The following is an 18,564-nucleotide window of genomic DNA, read 5'->3' on the forward strand; positions in this document are numbered from 1 at the left end:
ACATTTGTTAAAGCCAACCTCTGAAAGCCTCAGATCATTTATATCTGCCAGATTCCTCTCTACTGCCATGTCAGCCTCAACATGACTTCTCACCGTTCTTCCATACTTACCATCTGCCTTCACGTAATGTATTTTATTAGATAAATATTACTGATTAAGTTAGAATCAAGCTGAATTTTCCCTGCTGGCATGAAAGATTTTAAATTAACCAAATTTAAACTGGTTAATTTAAAACTGCTTTTGTATATATTTAGTCTGATAGATTATAAGCTAATTTTTCCATTATGTTCAAGTGTTCTAAAGGCACCCTGTTAATACTTTTATACATATGTCACTTCTAATGAGTAAAAAACAGAAAAACAAACAAAAACACTGCTACAAAGAGAGATATACGAGTTCAATTAAGTAAACACTGCATAACACAAAAGAAAGATTAAATTCCTCCCTTCAAAAGTTGTCCTGGGGCTTCCCTGGTGGCGCAGTGGTTGAGAGTCTGCCTGTGGATGCAGGGGACACGGGTTCGTTCCCCAGTCCAGGAAGATCCCACATGCCACGGAGCGGCTGGGCCTATGAGCCGTGGCCGCTGAGCCTGCGTTTCCAGAGCCTGTGCTCCACAGCGGGAGAGGTCACAACAGTGAGAGGCCCACGTGCCGCAAAAAAAAAAAGTCTCTCAGAAAGAGAAATTAAGGAAACAATCCCATTCACCACTGCAACAAAAAGAATAAAATACCTAGGAACAAACCTACCTAAGAAGGTAGAAGACCTGTACTCAGAGAACTATAAGACACTGATGAAAGAAATCAAAGATGACACAAACAGATGAAGAGATATACCATGTTCTTGGATTGGAAGAATCAACATTGTGAAAATGACTATACTGCCCAAAGTAATTGACAGATTCAATGCAATCCCTATCAAATTACCAATAGCACTTCTCACAGAATTAGAACAAAAGTTTATAATCTGTATGGAAACACAAAAGACTCCGAATAGCCAAAGCAAACTTGAAAAAGAAAAATGGACCTGGAGGAATCAGGCTCCGTGACTTCAGACTATACTACAAAGCTATAGTAATCAAGACAATATGGTAGTGGCACAAAAAGAGAAATATCGATCAATGGAACAGGATAGAAAGCCCACAGATAAACCCACTCACCTACGGTCAGATAATCTATGCCAAAGGAAGCAAGGATATATAATGGAGAAAAGACAGTCTCTTCAATAAACGGTGCTGGGAAAACTGGACATGTAAAAGAATGAAATTAGAACACTGCCTAACACCATACACAAAAATAAACTCAAAATGGATTAAAGACCAGACACTATAAAACTCTTAAACAGGAAGAACACTCTGACATAAACCACAGCAAGATCTTTTTTGACCCACCTCCTAGAGTAATGGAAATAAAAACAAAAATAAACAAATGGGACCTAATGAAACTTGAAAGCTCTTGCACAGCAAAGGAAACTACAAACAAGGCGAAAAGACGACCCTCAGAATGGGAGAAAATATTTAGAAACGAATTAATGGACAAAGGAATAATCTCCAAAATATATATACAGCTCATGCAGCTCAATATTAAAAAAACAAACAACCCAATCCAAAAATGGGCAGAAGACCTAAATAGACATCTCTCCAAAGAAGACATACAGATGGCCAAGAGGCACATGAAAAGCTGCTTAACACCACTAATTATTAGAGAAATGTAAATCAAAACTACAATGAAGTATCACTTCACACCGGTCAGAATGGGCATCATCAGAAAATCTATAAACAATAAGTGCTGGAGAGGGTGTGGAGAAAAGGGAACCCTCTTGCACTGTCGGTGGGAATGTAAAATGATACAGCCACTATGGAGAACAGTATGGAGGTTCCTTAAAAAACTAAAAACAGAATTACCATATGACCCAGCAATCCCACTACTGGGCATATACTCAGAGAAAACCATAATTCAAAAAGACACATGCACCCCAATGTTCACTGCAGTACTGTTTACAATAGCCAGGTCATGGAAGCAACCTAAACACCTCTCAACAGATGAATGGATAAAGAAGATGTGGTACATATATACAGTGAATTATTACTCAGCCATAAAAAGGAACAAAACTGGGTCATTTGTAGAGACGTGGAAGGACCTAGAGACTGTCTTATACAGAGTGAAGTAAGCCAGAAAGAGAAAAACAAATATACATTAACACATATATGTGGAATCTAGAAAAATGGTACAGATGAACCAGTATGCAAGGCAGAAATAGAGACACAGATGTAGAGAACAAACATACGGACACCAAGGGGGGAATGGGGGGTGGGGTGCGATGAATTGGGAGATTGGGATTGACATATATACACTATATGTATAAAATACATAACTATAAGAACCTGTTGTATAAAAAATAAATAAAATAAAATTCAAAAAAAAGTCTCACCTTTTGAATTTTCTCTTGTATATTACTTTGGTCATCATAGGGTTCCATTCTAGTTAAAAATTAAATAATCTCATTAGTCAATAAAAAATCCATATGGTAATTTACCATCCAAAGAGCTAATTAATCTGCAAACCCACCTGCTAACAACCACCTATTAAAAGCAAAAATAAAATTCAAGCTCAAAGCTATCATAATTTATTAGAAGAACTGGACTAGGAATCAGAATTATGTTCTCATCCTATTATCAACTAGCTATTGATATGTTATTTTAACTAGTCTCAGTTTCCTTACCGGTAACGTGCAGGAAGCTAAACTAGTATCTCAAGGAACTTTCAACTCTAAAAGTCACTTACTTTTTTATCTCGTTTTGCTGTCCTATACATTCTGATCTCAAATTCTGTATTTGTTTAACTGATAATCTGGAAGAAAACATACAAAATGACAACTGTAAATCTATTACAACTAACTAGTATAGCCCGCTTTGATATTTTCCCTCATTTCATATCTTTGCTCAAGGCCTCTGAGGACTACTCTTCCAATTATACCCAGCAGCCAATCATAAAGGGACTCCAGACTCCCTTTAAGAGTTACAGGCTATTGAAATGGACCAGGACTTCTTGGCTCATATACTCTCTGACTTCAAGTAAAAATGTTGGAAGTCAGCTAAGACTACTCTGCTCTCTTATCCTTATCTCACATACCATGGGGATAATTTTAAATGTTACCTACAACAGGCAACATTGTAGTTTTAAGGAGATGTCAAAGGATTCTGTAGCTTTGGGAATAGATAACAGCATTTAAAAAGTTATCTTACTATAGTTGTTTATAATTGTAAAAAATTGGACACAATTTATATCTAGAGAGTAAGAACCTTGCTTGTCTTGTTTAATGCTGTAGGACTAGTATATAACCAATATCCAGCACACAGAAGTAACTCAAGAAAGAAAAGGGCTGAATAGATGAATGTAAATATAAGACAGTATAAAATGGATAAAGAAACTATGGAATACCTCTTCAACTAAGACACTAAGTAGAAATTAAAAGTAATACATTATGGCAATATGGAAAAATTTATAGAATGAAATATTAAGAGAAAAAAGGATACAAAATAGGATGAGCACTATAATTACAGCTTAAAAATTTATTTCCATGTTTAAAAGAAAAAGCACCTAAAGAAATTGAGTTTTTGAACTAAAATGATATCTTCCTTTTCTCTAAATTTTCATTTACAGTATGCCTAAAGTTATAAAACATTTTATTCATAAGTTATCAGGCTTTAAAATGGAAAGATAGGGGCTTCCCTGGCGGCACAGTGGTTGAGAGTCTGCCTACCAATGCAGGGGACTCGGGTTCGTGCCATGGTCTGGGAAGATCCCACATGCCGCGGAGCAGCTGGGCCCGTGAGCCATGGCTGCTGAGCCTACGCATCCAGAGCCTGTGCTCTGCAACGGGTTTTGAGGTAGACATGAATTATTGCCATTGAAAGAATACTGATGAGGGACTTCCCTGGTGGCGCAATGGTTAAGAATCTGCCTGCCAGTGGAGGGGACATGGGTTTGAGCCCTGGTCCGGGATGATCCCACATGCCGCAGAGCAACTAAGCCCATGTGCCACAACTACTGAGCCCACATGCCACAACTACTGAAGCCCGCGCACCTAGAACCCGTGCTCCACAACAAGAGAAGCCACCGCAATGAGAAGCCCGTGCACCACAATGAAGAGTAGCCCCCACTCACCGCAACTACAGAAAGCCCGTGCACAGCAACGAAGACCCAACGAACGCAGTCAAAAATAAATTAAATAAATAAATAAATATTGGTAGAATTAAAAGTAAAGTGCATACACCAATGGGTTAAAAAAAGGATACTGATGACATTTGTTCGTAAAGAAAGGAATTTACATTTTCTAACTATCAAAGTATTACTTACTGTGCATTTTCCTGGTATTTTCGGGTAACATAATCTTCTCTTTGCAAAATTTGTAAAAATCTGTTACGTGCTACATGGCATCTGGCAATGCACTTGTGCAAATCTTGTGGCTTTATGTTAAATGTCTCTGTAAAATGTACAGAAGAATCTACACAGAACACAAATAAAATATACAATACTTAGACGTACAAGCTAATAGATATAAAAGTGTGAGATTACTGAGAGATTAACAACCTCATTTAACTAACAACTCCTTAAGAGCTGGCATGCCACATACACAAAAAGATACAACTAATTTCAGCAAAAGCAAGGATGACCTATTTTTAAATGAGGCAATAAAAAAGGATATCTGAAGTTGAGTTATTTTACATAATTAAAAATTCTCAGAGTCCATGTGCCCCAAGTAATTCTTATTATCACAGCGTGATACATCCATGAACAAATACATCATCACACATAAGCAACTTCTCAACTGATCTTTTAACAACAAAGGAAGAAAATCAATTAAAAGAGATGAGGTGAGATCACATCACCTTCATTGCTGCCATCAGCGTACTTTTCTTCCTAGTAAGATCAACAGGACAAGACAACCAAATAAAACCAATCTCTATTTCTCAAGTAATTCTTGGCTATGTTACTAATGATCAAAGCAGACCCTGACAACAATCCATCTAAACATTTGAGAGTCCAGGTTTTCACCTGTAATAAAATGTAATAAATCCTACTTTAAGATGGCTCAATACAATAAAGATGGATATTCTGGAAAATAGTGACCCCACACCATACTTAACATTGTAAATCCAGGTCCTAGATTACCCACAAAGAAATAACCAAAACTCCTAAATATTTAACAGGGGATGAGTTCGCTGGATGTAGAAGTCACCTAGAGACTGAATATGTTGAATGAAACTGCTTTAAATGAGACATATGACAACCCATGCTTAAAAGCCTTATGTACAATAAACTCTTGCCAAATCCAAACACACATAATTCATATAAAATAGTCTGGGTTACACGTAACTGGAATAAATCTAACAGAAAAGCTGGTAAAATGCTTATGTTACATTAAATTTAAAATATGTAGGGCTTCCCTGGTGGCGCAGTGGTTGAGAGTCCACCTGCCGATGTGGGAGACACAGGTTCGTGCCCCGGTCCGGGAAGATCCCACATGCCACAGAGTGGCTGGGCCCATGAGCCATGGCTGCTGAGCCTGCGCTTCTGGAGCCTGTGCTCCACAACGGGAGAGGCCACAACAGTGAGAGGCCCGCGTACCACAAAAAATAAATAAATAAATAAAATTTTAAAAATAAAATAAAAATAAATAAATAAAATATGTAAATGCTTATAAAGCAAGATCACATGTACATGTTTTTAAAAATCACGCACAGAAGATAAACTGGAAAAACGGTATGTGTTTGAGTCCATATATACATATATATATACACACACACACATACAATATATACTTGAACATACACAAAATGATATATGTATAAAGTTTGTCACTGTAGCATTATTTTTATAGCAAAAGATTAGGAAAAAAGCCAACTGTCTGTCAGCAGAACTGATTTCAGAACAAATGTGTGATTAAATACACTATGACACATCCATTCAAATATGCAGTTCTTAAGAGAGAGACAGAGTAAGGAAGATCTATGAACTGACATGGGATGATCTCCAATAAGACACTGTTGCATAAAAAACACAAGATTCAAACCCAGATGTATGTCACCATTTAGGATTTAAAAAACAGAATATATACACATTTGCTAGTATTATTCATTACAATGGTTGCTTCTGGAAAGGGAAACTAGGTAGTTAGAGATGGAAGACAGACTTTTCACTTCCTGATTTTTGAATCATGAGAATCTATCATTTATTCAAAATAATTAAAACATATAATATGTGCGTTAAAAAAAAACAAACAACAACAAAAACACCTAAAAGAAAACAAACCAAAATGTAAGCAATGGTTGTCTCTAGAAATTGGAAGATGGGCTATTATTGCATCAACTTTTCCAGCTTTTACCTCCCATGTTTTATGAGCATAACTCAATTAAACTGAGCAGCATACTTAGTAAGCTACAAATAGCATTCTTTTAAGTCTTCGGTGAAAAATCCAATATTTTGTTTCTATAATTTAGCAAATAGATCAAATCCCTTTAAAACAGCAATTGTGTACCAAAATATTCCAACACATTGCCAGTAGCCAAAATAAATCTCTAACAAATTCAACACAACATTTAATACAATGAATTATAGGCAAACTATAACCTGCAGGTCTAACCTGGCCCACTGGCTGTTTTTCTGAGGTCAGAAAGCTAGAACTGCTTTCTACATTTTAAGGGGTTATATTACAACAACTAAAAATTAAACAAACCTCACAAACAGGTATATGTGACAGACACTCTTATGTGGTTCACAAAGTATAAAATATTTACTGTCAGGCCTTACACAGAAAATGTTTCCCAACCCCTGTATTAGAACATAAGAAAATAAACTGTATTGCTACCTATGTTCATTACAAGAGGATTTCAAACTACAGTTCCAATAAAATATTAACCATTTGCCTTTTGAGGTAAAGTAATATTTTTCTTTATTTTATTAAAATCTCTTAATGATTTACAAATTATAAAAAATAATAAAAACTTAAGAATCAAAACAAAAAAAAAACTCCTACTGTAAGCTTAACTTACTTTTAGAATGGGTTTTTATATAATTTATTGCAACAAATCTTGCAAAGTGATACATCAGATGAATAAACTTAGGACCACCAGGAGAAAGAAATAGTGAACCAACAACTTGAGGGAAGCTACTTCCACATTCAGCCTATGGAAAAAAGAAACAAGATGATTTGAAGACCTTAACAACAACAACCTTTATATTTACATCACACTGTTTTGAAGCATAACAGGGTTTACCAGAATTATTCCATTTGAACCACAAGTTGAATTTTTGAATCCTTCTAAACTCTTGGTGGACTCAGTCACAAAAAGCAATTAAAATTTAAAGCCACAATTATTGATACTATTTGGGGACATAAGCTAAAATAATCTATGGTAAAAAAAAATTTTCTTTAAACAAAAACTGTGATATAAATTCCCAGGAACTCAAAAATCTATTTCTAATGCACTTAGCCAACAATGCTGGCTTCCCAGAAATATAGAATCCCAACCAAAAACCACCAGAAAGTATTATTCTGATTAGTATTTCTTGCTTATACTGTTAACATAAAAGCACTAAAAAGATTTCACCTCTAAAAAAATTAATGTACCTCAATAAAGCCTGAAAAAAAATTACCTCTTAAACGTTTGCATCTTTCAGAAAGAAAATACTTACAGAAATCTTTTTTAACCATTCACAGCAATGTTTTCGGAATTCAGTATCACTTTTTTGGTCAAATGGAGGCCAACAAAGTCTTTAAAATAAAAATTAGAATTATGAATAAAAAAGCAAACTCAGCAAAATTTTAAAACATCAAAATTATCTCCTATACTAGAAATATTAATGCTAAATCAAGGCTAACATTCATAAATTTCAACTAAAGAGAAACACCAACCTGTAAGAAATTAGGTCTTTTTCTTTATGAATATCTATAGGGTTGAATTCAGTTTAGTGCAAATTGTCAATGAATATATAAGTTAAATATAGGGATGAATCACTATTAAAATTACTGAAAATCAGCTAAAGAAGACAACACTCTCAATGAATTCACTGGACTAATGCATAAAGATGGTATAAATAAATTAGGATAATAATTAATGCCTGGGGAAAAAGAGAAAAACACATGGTTACACATGAAAAGCACAGAAAGAATGGCATAAGAGATCATGACCCCTAGAGATAACCTATATTACAGTCAGGGGTGCTACTGTTTTGTGGACAAACAAGATATGAAATTATTAAAAATTCAGTTTTAGTCAAAAATAATGAACTTTAAAATTTGTCTATTGCTTTCTCCTTATAATGTTTTGTCTAAATTTTTATTCTGAGGCAATTATTTGATTAGGGCCCCATTTTTTTTTTTTATTTCTATAGCATAACTTACATGCTATATTCATAGAAAAAAATTAAGTATGCAAAGAAAAAAAGACTAAAAAGCTGGAATGTCAATAGTGATATTCTCTAGTTGGGTTTAGGAATAATTTTTACTTCCTACTTTAACTTTTTCTGTATTTGCTGAACTGGTTAAAGTAAGCTGTATTTTGTTTATAATCTAGAAAAAAATCAAAAAATCTATTTTTATTTGAGCAGAGGAAGCCCTATACCTTAATGATAGGGATTTCGAAAATATGTTTCAAATACACTTGTTCTCCTGGTCACTCATAACTTTAACTGAAGGCAAAATATTAAAAATAAATTATCACAAATAAAAACAATGCCCTAAACAATGGACTCACTATGTAAGAGGATGAGGGCACAATATAAATATTAAAACAAATTTGAACGCTTTTTCTTATAGATGAAATGCAAATCACATGCAAAATAACTTAGAACCAAGGCTAGTGAATATTCACATTTTATATTTTTATTTTAATTTATAATTAATTTTACAAAAAAAATCACTCAGATTTATAAAGGTTAAGTACTAAATTTGTAAGACTCAAGCCTAATTTTTATAATATCCATTCAAATAATAGTTGAGTCCAAGTTGAAATTCTGGCTTATATAAAGTCTTAATCTCCTTTTTAAATCCCCTACAAAAAAGAAAATGAAATAACTTTTACTCACTTGAAAACTTCTTTAGTGAGAGACTGGTCAAGCGTTTGAAACAAAAAATAAGAAACTATCTGAAAGGCATCACGGTTCACTTGTCAAACATGTTCCTATGGTTTAAAAAGAAATAGAAGTAGGAAAAAAAAAAAAGAAAAAAGGTTAATAAAACTAAGCATCAATCAAAAGCTGTTTAAGAGTCTGACCTATTAATATTTTTCATTCTGTTCAAGAGGTCAAGGCAAATTAATTTTTCTAATTCATGTATATATTTATAAACAATTAAACACATACAAGTTTTTGTTTTCATTTTGAAAATATAGATCGATTAGAAGAAACTAGTAGAACTTGGCTTTACCTGCAATGAAAACATTCTACAAAAGAAAAGGAAAGCCTAATTAGGTAGAGAGAAAACCATGGTCCTAACATATGGTGAAAATGATGATACCCACCAACATTTTCTGACAATAAAACAACAGCTAAATATTTATTGAGTTTTATTATTTATCAGATATTATTTAATTAAGCCTTTTACAAGCAGCAATTCATCTAATCTTCACTGCAATCATATGAAGTTAATAGCTGTGCTTGCAGCTTTAACATGAAGTATTTTATCTAATCCCAACAACATTAGAAAGCAGTTTGATTATCTTCATAATACAGATGACATGACAAATAGATCTGAGTACTCCCGTGAACACATAAAGCTATTTTCCTGAAATAAGCTTTGAGTTGGAAAAAAGTTAACATTAAAATTCCCATGCTTATCCTTTTGTCAAACAACTCTTTTTATCCTTGGAATGTTTCTATTCTTCAACAAATTACAAATGAAGTTCCTACCTCCTTATCATCTCTCAAACCTGCTATTTTTTTCATATAGTATCCTGTTCTCTTCAACACTTCTAATTTTTAAAAAGATATTTGTTAAAGGTTTGCTCACCCACTGGACTGAAATTTTATAAGGGGAAAAGTTTACGTTTGCTCTGTTCACCAACTGTATACCCAGGTCCAATACTGTGTTCAATTAATATCTGTTGAATAAACAAATGAATGCGGGGCTGAGAGTGCCTTCTGCTTTGCTTCGGGCACTGAAGGCCTAGTAGAGCCTGGGCTGATTCCATGGAGGGGGCTGCCTATGACCTTAAGGGTCAGTGTGCTAGAGAGAACTGCAAGTACCTTCACCCTCCTCCACATTTAAAAATGCAGCTGGAAATTAATGGACGGAACAATCCGATTCAACAAAAGACTGCTGCAGCCATGTTCACCCAGCAGATGCAGTTTATGCTCCAAAATGCTCAAATGTCATCACTTACTTCTTTTCCCTGTGACTCCATCCCTGGAAGCTAATCCTGCCATGGCTTTCAATCCCTACTTACCTCATCCTGGGATGGGCCTGGTCCCGGCCAACTGTTACCAAATGTACCTGTTGCTGATTTCCGGAAACCCACCTCTCCCAATGCCAGGAGCTGCTGGTCCAAAACCGATGCATTCAGATAAACTGGAGGTATTTGTGCAGAAATATATAAATCTCTATAGGGCAGATATTAACCTTATGCATAAACATTCTTAGAACCCAATGTTTTGAATGCTTTAAATATTACATCTGAATTTTAAGCTTATGGAATATAACCTCAGAAAAATGTTAGACAATTTACTACTGCAATTTTTACCCTGTTATGAAGTGCACAGTTTGTACAGTAACGTCTAACAATGTCTTAGTGTACCCAGCCACAGACTCTGCATCTCCTTTGCTATGGCACAGAAAGTCTGGTGGGAATGCTCCTTTTAGCCAGCCTCCAGCTTTGCAGAGTGGGATTACTGTGTTCGTTGATGAGTCTCTACTTTCTAGAATAATCAAAGAAGTCAGCTCTATTGGCAGCCCCTTAAATGCCTTGTCATGTATTGAACTGGAATCTGTACATGTCCTTTAGTCATGGTCCACAAGTCTGCTTGTAAAAAGCACATTGCGGGACTTCCCTGGTGGCACAGTGGTTAAGAATCTGCCTGCCAATGCAGGGGACATGGGTTCGAGCCCTGGTCCAGGAAGATCCCACATCACGGAGTAACTAAGCCCGTGCATCACAACTACTGAGCCTGCGCTCTAGAGCCCACGAGCCACAACTACTGAGCCCATGCGCCACAAATACTGAAGCCCGCGTGCCTAGAGCCCAGGCTTTGCAACGAGAGGTCGCTGCAATGAGATACCCGCACACCGCAACGAAGAATAGCCCCCGCTCGCCGCAACTAGAGAAAGCCTGTGCGCAGCAACAAAAGGCCCAATGCAGCCAAAATAAATAAATAAATAAACAAACAAAACACATTGCTGTGTGATAAAGACACATCTTGGACCCTAACAAAATAACCCCCTCTTGCAAACTTAGCTAATTACACTTCAGGCTGTGTGTCAAGTGGAGGGATTTAAAAACTGGCTTTCAGCAATACTTGCATTTCAATGTAAGGAAAGCAGACAAAGTTTTCCTTTGGGAAAACTGGATTTTTTTTCTTCCTTGGAATAGAAATTTGTTTATGCTTATATCTCATAGTAATATGGCTCGACATTATCCTTCAGCTTTCAAAATTTTTCCTAAATAGATGACAAAAGAATGTATATGTTGCTCTTACACATTCACTTGGCAAAATAAATAAAAGCGAATCACCTTCCAAGCAAAAAAAAAAAAAAACCTACAAATGAAAGAATCCACCTTTCTTTCCATTCCCACTGACTCCTTAGTTAGGTCTACCTAACTGCAAAGCCCTGATTCCCCCTCTAATCCATTCTCTGTAATGCAACCAGAATGATTTTTCCAAAATGCAAATCTTTTGGGCAAATGCCTAGGAATGGAATTGCTGGATCATATGTTAAATGTACATTTAACTTTATAAGAAAGTGGCTACACAATTACATGCTCACAGAAACTAGAAACACATAGAACTGCACACCAAAAAGAATGAATTCTAACATATGTAACATAAGTGAATCAAAAAAATGTTTTAATTTGAAGTAAATTTGATGCCACATTCTTGCTTAAAGCATTTAAAGGGGACATCTGTTTTAGTATATCCCTCCCACTAACCAACTGAGACAACTCTAAAGACATGGGGGGGTGCAGTGAATCTATAACAATGTTTTAAAAAAAAAACTATCATCACTGAACCAGAACTTGACAGATTTTATTTAATTTTCAAAGGCAGAAAGAAGACTGCAATTGAATAGCCAGAGCAGAGAAAACTAAGATTGCCAAAACAATAGAGAGGATGCAGCGGCAATGGGAACCATCCTCAGTGGAGGCCTGGGAGAAGCTTTAAGTTTTCTGCCATATGGTGGGGCATCAAATCATGTGAGATAGGTGGCACATTTATTAATACATAATCATAACCTGAAAAATGCTACCCACTGGTTGTCAATTTTTAGACTAGACTTCTAGACAAAACCTTTCTACATATAAATAGTAGTAACTTCCAAACAGTTACCAAACAAAACTTAATTACAGCTCTAAACCTTGACAGTAAAACAGTTCTAATACAGCTGAAAAAAGTCAAGAGGGAGAAGGCAGAGGGTAGGTAAGTGTAGGTGCGCTAATTATCGTATAAATAGCAGCCTTCACCGTGAAATTACATCATGGGGAATCCAGAGATACTTTTGAGATTGATACATCAAGAAACAGAGGTCTAAGCACATTATTTAAATACTGCAACAAGAAAAACGGAAATACCGTAATTACAAAAGTCAAGAAGATTGAGAACAGGAGATAGCCTATGTATCCCAAATTTTCCTTGGCCTATAGTGGGCAAGATATAGAGACTGTCTAAAGTTTTTAAGTTAAGACATAGAAATATAAACAAAGCATTAAGTTTTTTGGGTTTTTTGCGGTACGCGGGCCTCTCACTGTTGTGGCCTCTCCCGTTGCAGAGCACAGGCTCCGGACGCGCAGGCTCAGCGGCCATGGCTCACGGGCCCAGCCACTCCGCAGCATATGGGATCTTCCCGGACCGGGGCACGAACCCACGGCCCCTGCATCGGCAGGCGGACGCTCAACCACTGCGCCACCAGGGAAGCCCAAGTATTAAGTTTTATGATGAGATCTGTAACATCTGTAGCAAAGCAGGAAGGGGCTTTTTTTCACTTTTCATCTTAATACCACTCTCTACTAGTTTTTTGCTAACTGTGGCAGGCTTCAGCCTGCTATTTCAGTTAGTGAAAATTATAAACTAAAGATCAACTACCTTGAAAGTCTCCCTCGAGTCCTAAAGGCGTTTGCACCTAACGGAAGGCGTTCCCAAGTCCCTCCGTTACCAAACCGCCACCTCTCCTCGACTTCACAGACCACCCAGCTTCACTACCAAGCAGGAATAAGCCGCCCCTTCAGTTTCGCCCCAACTGCAGACTCTACTCCCCTACAAGGCGCTCCCGGCAAGGTCCCGTAACAGACAGTCTCCTGCCACCAGGCCGGCTGCCACTGGAAGCAGGAACTCTGCAGCCAGTGCCGGGCCCCAGTAACCGACTACTTAATTCATCAACCTACGAGGTCCTCAACAAGGCGGGTCACGCCAGCACGGCCAGGCTCAGACTCGCCCGCCCCGTCGGCCCCGGCCTCCTTACACTCCGAGGTGCGTGTGCGACACGATCTTTCCACCGGCTACGGTCGCCGAGCCCGGCTCGAAGCCGAGCGCCTGCAGATACATCCAGAGATGCTCCTTCTCGAAAGAAAGGACCCAGGCCGAACTCATCTTCGCAGTAGGCAGGGCCCAAAGGAAGAAAGCGCAGGCTCCAACGACTGCGAGGGCCCCTCAAGCTTTTTCCCTACGGGCAGCCTGAGATGGCGGCGGCCCCTCCATTGCCACCGCCTGATCCTCTCTCGTCCGGAACCATTTCGCCTCAAAAGGCCTCAAATGCCTCAAATGGCCTGAGGCTCTAAAGTTTCAGGGAAACAGAGCCTCTACCGGTTGTACGGCACAGCGGCCTAAGCGAAGTCACCACAAAACAAGCGTCCCGCGCCTCCAGAAGAACGGTTTGCGCCGGCGCTGCCCGGCTTCCGGAGGAGGAGGGGCTTCTTTAGAGGCGGTAGACACTCCCGCCATGCAATGCACCCTTGCCTCGGTCTTTTCCGGTTAAGACCAGCCGAGAGCATACAACACCCACAAGGCAATGCGGGACTGGCGAAGTTCCTTGTGATTGCAGGGTTTTGCTGGCGTTTTGCGGCTTCGCGTTTTCTGATCCTTTTTTTCTTATCTTTGTAGTCCCTTTTCTCGTATATGCCTATTACGTCAGATAAAAACCATAAGCTGTTCACTGTAGTAGAAAAGCATTGGATTTCCTCAGCTGTTCTCACTACATGTGTAACCCTGAGCAAGTCGCGTAACTTCTGAGCCTGGGATCTACTATTAGTAAAATCTTGTTTGCCCTCAAGTGATGAATGTTCCTTTCATCTCCTTGCTCTAAGAAATCTGGCTCTCCCCTACGCATATACCTTTCCCCTGCAGCCCTGTCAATTGATGACTGCTTTCTCCTGCACATGCCATATACAGCAGAACCTGGAAATGGGGTGGATAGCCTACTTATTTCTCATTAACACTTTACGCAATTATTGCCACACTAAAACCACCAGCTCATTTGATAAGTATGCTATCACCCACAAGTCTTCCTTGTGGAGGTCAAGTGTAAGATCTCCAGGTTGCTGGACCTCATTCTGAGATTTAGCCCTTAACTCTCCGTCTCTCCCAACATTACTCCTGGAATAATTTTTGATGATTTCAATATCCATGTAGGTAATCTTTCCAATGCCCTGGCCTCTCAGTTCCTCGAACTCTTCTCAGCACCCTGGCCGCTTTCTGTCTTTGCCAGATTTATCTGGCAGAATCCAAATGGCTATTATATCAATTCTCTGCCTACTCCGTACCTGCAGCTTAGCAGCTAAATGCAATTATGATGCCTGGCATTACCCAAAATTCATGACAACTGAAGTAGACTCTTAGGCCTGCCCTCTCCACCCTACTATTTCCCCCCAATCTCACTCTCCATACAATTACATGTATATTCTTCCCTCCTTTAAACTTCCAATACCCACTTCTTCCTCCTCACTCTCAACGATGTCCTTTGTTCTTAATTGATAGATGCTTCCAAAAAAGAACCTCCACCAACAGTTTACCAACCTGCCTATATCTTTGCCCATATAGTCTTCCTTGTCTTTCGTTAATCGGGGTGAATCAGGGTGTGCCTACCTAAGACCAGTCCTCTCACACATTCGATGGACTGTATTCCCTTTCTCACACACAAGGAGTTTGCTCCAGCATTTGTCCTCTACTCTCTCCTGCAGCATCATCAGTTCTTCCCATCAGTATATAAACATGAGGTAATATCTTCCATCATTAAAAAAAAAATCCTTTGACCCCAATGCCTTTCTAGCTATCAGTCCATTTCTCTTCATAGCAAAACTTCTCCAAAAAGTTATCTATATCCACCTTACTGCTAGTGATAACTTTCCAAAGCCACTTGAATCAATTAGCATTCTTTGGTTGCAAGCAGCAAAACTGACTCTGAAGGAGTTTTATCGGATGGTCCTGAATAGCATCAATAAAGAACGGAAAGGCCAGATAATAAGGCTCAGGAAACAGCAGGCCCATGTGCCACTCCACTCAAGATTTATACCCCAGGCACTCCAATTTACTTTTTAAAAATAGCTTAATGTATAAGTGAACATCATCATAACTATCACCCAGAACAAGAAATAAAAGTTCTCCATCCATTCCAGAAACCTCTCTTTTCCCGAAAGATAACCACCATCCTCACTTTTATAATATTAACTTCCGGGACTTCCCTGGTGGCACAGTGGTTAAGAATCTGCCTGTCAATGAAGGGGACACGGGTTTGATCCCTGGTCCAGGAAGATCCCACATGCCGCAAAGCAACGAAGCCCGTGCGCCACAACTACTGAGCCTGAGCTCTAGAGCCTGCAAGCCACAACTACTGAGCCCACGCGCCACAACTACTGAAGCCTGCACGTCACAACTACTGAAGCCCATGCACCTAGAGCTCATGCTCGGCAACAAATGAAGTCACCGCAATGAGAAGCCCGCACGCTGCAATGAAGAGTAGCCCTTACTCACTGCAGCTAGAGAAAGCCCATGCACAGCAATGAAGACCCAACACAGCCAAAAATAAATAAATAAATAAATTTATATTTAAAAGATAATAATAACAACTTCCTTGCATTGTCTTGTAGTTCGACCACCCAAGTATACTTCCCTAGACACTATAGTTTAGTCTTGCTTTTGCTTTTTTTTTTTTTTTGGTCTTGCCTCTTTTTTTTTTTTTTTAGTCTTTCCTGGGTTGGTTGGTTTGTTTTAAGTTTTTATTGGAGTATAGTTGATTTACAATGTTGTGATAGTTTCAGGTGTACAGCAAAGTGATTCCATTATACACATACATGTAGCCATTTTTTTTAAAATTCTTCTCTCATTTAGGCCATTACAGAGTATTGATTAGGGTTCCCTGTGCTGTACAACAGGTTCTTATTAGTTATCTATTTTATATATAGTAGTGTCTATATGTCAATCCCAATCCCCCAATTTAGCCCTCCCCACAACCCCTGGTAACCATAAGTTTTCTACATCCGTGATTCTACTTCTGTTTTGTAAATAAGTGCATTTGTACCCTTCTTTTTAGATACCACATATAAGCGATATCATATGATATTTGTCTTTCTGTGTCTGACTTACTTCACTCAGTATGACAATCTCTAGGTCCATCCATGTTGCTGCAAAAGGCATTATTTTGTTCTTTTTTATGGCTGAGTAATATTCCATTGTATATATGTACCATATCTTTTTTTTTTAATTTTATTTATTTATTTATTTATTTTTGGTTACGTTGGGTCCCAATTGCTGCACATGGTCTATTCTTTAGCTGTGATGAGCGGGGGCTACTCTCTGTTACAGTGTGCGGGCTCCTCACTGCAGTGGCTTCTCCCATTGTGGAGCACAGGCTCCAGGTGCATGGGCCTCAGCAGTTGGGGCACGCGGGCTCTAGAGCACAGGCTCAGTAGACGTGGCACATAGGCCCAGCCGCTCCGCGGCATGTGGGATCCTCCCAGACCAGGGCTCGAACCCGTGTCCCCTGCATTGGCAGGCGGACTCCCAACCACTGCACCACCAGGGAAGCCCCAAGTACCATATTTTCTTTATCCATTCCTCTGTTGATGGACATTTAGGTTGCTTCCATGTCCTGGCTACTGTAAATAGTGTTGCAATAAACATTGGAGTGCATGTATCTTTTTGTTTGTTTTTAATAATATAATTTAATTACACATTTTTCTCATTCCCCCTCCCCTTTTTCTTACAATTAATCTGTTGAAGAACCAGGGCTATTTGACCTGAATAATATCCCCTAGTCTGGGTTTCACTGATTGCATCCTCATGGTACAGTTCAACATGTTCCACTGTCCCTGTCCTCTGTACTTTGTTCAAATTGGCACCTGGATCCAGAGGATTGATTGGACTCATGTATGATCACTTTGGCAAGATTAGATGATGGTTGGTATATGCTTTTTCATCAGGAAATATGTAATATCTCTGTTTATGCCATTGACAAGCAATAATGCTAAGTGCTTAGATCCATTATTCACAGGTGATTGCAAAATGTTGAAATTCTCATTTGTCATTTGTTATGGGCTGAATGTTTGTGTCCCCCCCGCCAAATTCATATGTTGAAACCCTATTGCTCAATGTGATGGTATTAGAAGGTTGGGTCTTTGGGAGGTAATTAGGATTAGATGCAGTCATAAGGGTGAAGCCCTCATGCATAGAACTGTAAGAGTCACAAGAGGGTTTGCTTCCTCTCTCTGCTCTTTTCACCATGTGATGATACAAAGAGAAGTCAACTCTCTGCAACCCAGAAGGGGGCCCTCACCAAAACCTGACTCTGCCGGCACCCTGATCTCAGACTTCCAGCCTCCAGAACTGTGAGAAATAAATGTTTGTTGTTTAAACCACTCAGTCTAAGGTAATTGGTTATAGCAGTCCTAACTGACTAAGATATCATGTCTTTTTCATTTGTCAGAAGGAATACTTTTATGAGAGAGGTTTTCCCTCATTTACTATTTGTTTACCTAGTGATGAAGACATAAAGAAGGATAAATTCTTTTTTAATTTTTTTTGCCACACCATGTGCGGCTTGCAGGATCCTAGTTCCTGGAACCTGCACCCCCTGCAGTGGAAGTACAGAGTCCTAACCACTGGACCGCCAGGGAATTCCCAAGAAGGATAAATTCTTGATTCTTTCATTTTATTTTTTTTTTAAACTGTACCTCCAGCCCTAATCTTTTCTTTTTTTATATATTTATTTATTTATTTGGTTGCATCAGGTCTTAGTTGCAGCAGGTGGACTCCTTAGTTGCAGCTCGAGGGCCCCTTAGTTGTGGCATGCAAACCCTTAGTTGCAGCATGCAAACTCTTAGTTGTGGCATGTATGTGGGATCTAGTTCCCGGAGCAAGGAATGAA

At 38.5% G+C, this 18,564-nt stretch overlaps 1 protein-coding gene across 1 annotated transcript in view; it reads right to left on the minus strand.

The window, feature by feature from the left end:
• Window positions 1-14,097, minus strand: part of HAUS6 (HAUS augmin like complex subunit 6) — a 43,430-nt gene extending 29,333 nt beyond the window's left edge. The window contains 8 exon segments of the mRNA XM_032634691.1: window positions 2,428-2,476; window positions 2,781-2,846; window positions 4,356-4,503; window positions 7,052-7,184; window positions 7,695-7,773; window positions 9,087-9,165; window positions 9,168-9,181; window positions 13,669-14,097. Coding sequence (XP_032490582.1) covers window positions 2,428-2,476; window positions 2,781-2,846; window positions 4,356-4,503; window positions 7,052-7,184; window positions 7,695-7,773; window positions 9,087-9,165; window positions 9,168-9,181; window positions 13,669-13,796 — 696 coding nt within the window. The 5' untranslated portion in view covers window positions 13,797-14,097.
• Between the last annotated feature and the right edge of the window lie 4,467 nt (window positions 14,098-18,564).

Source organism: Phocoena sinus, chromosome 6 (genome assembly GCF_008692025.1).
Source record: "Phocoena sinus isolate mPhoSin1 chromosome 6, mPhoSin1.pri, whole genome shotgun sequence".
Classification (NCBI taxonomy): Eukaryota; Metazoa; Chordata; class Mammalia; order Artiodactyla; family Phocoenidae; genus Phocoena; species Phocoena sinus.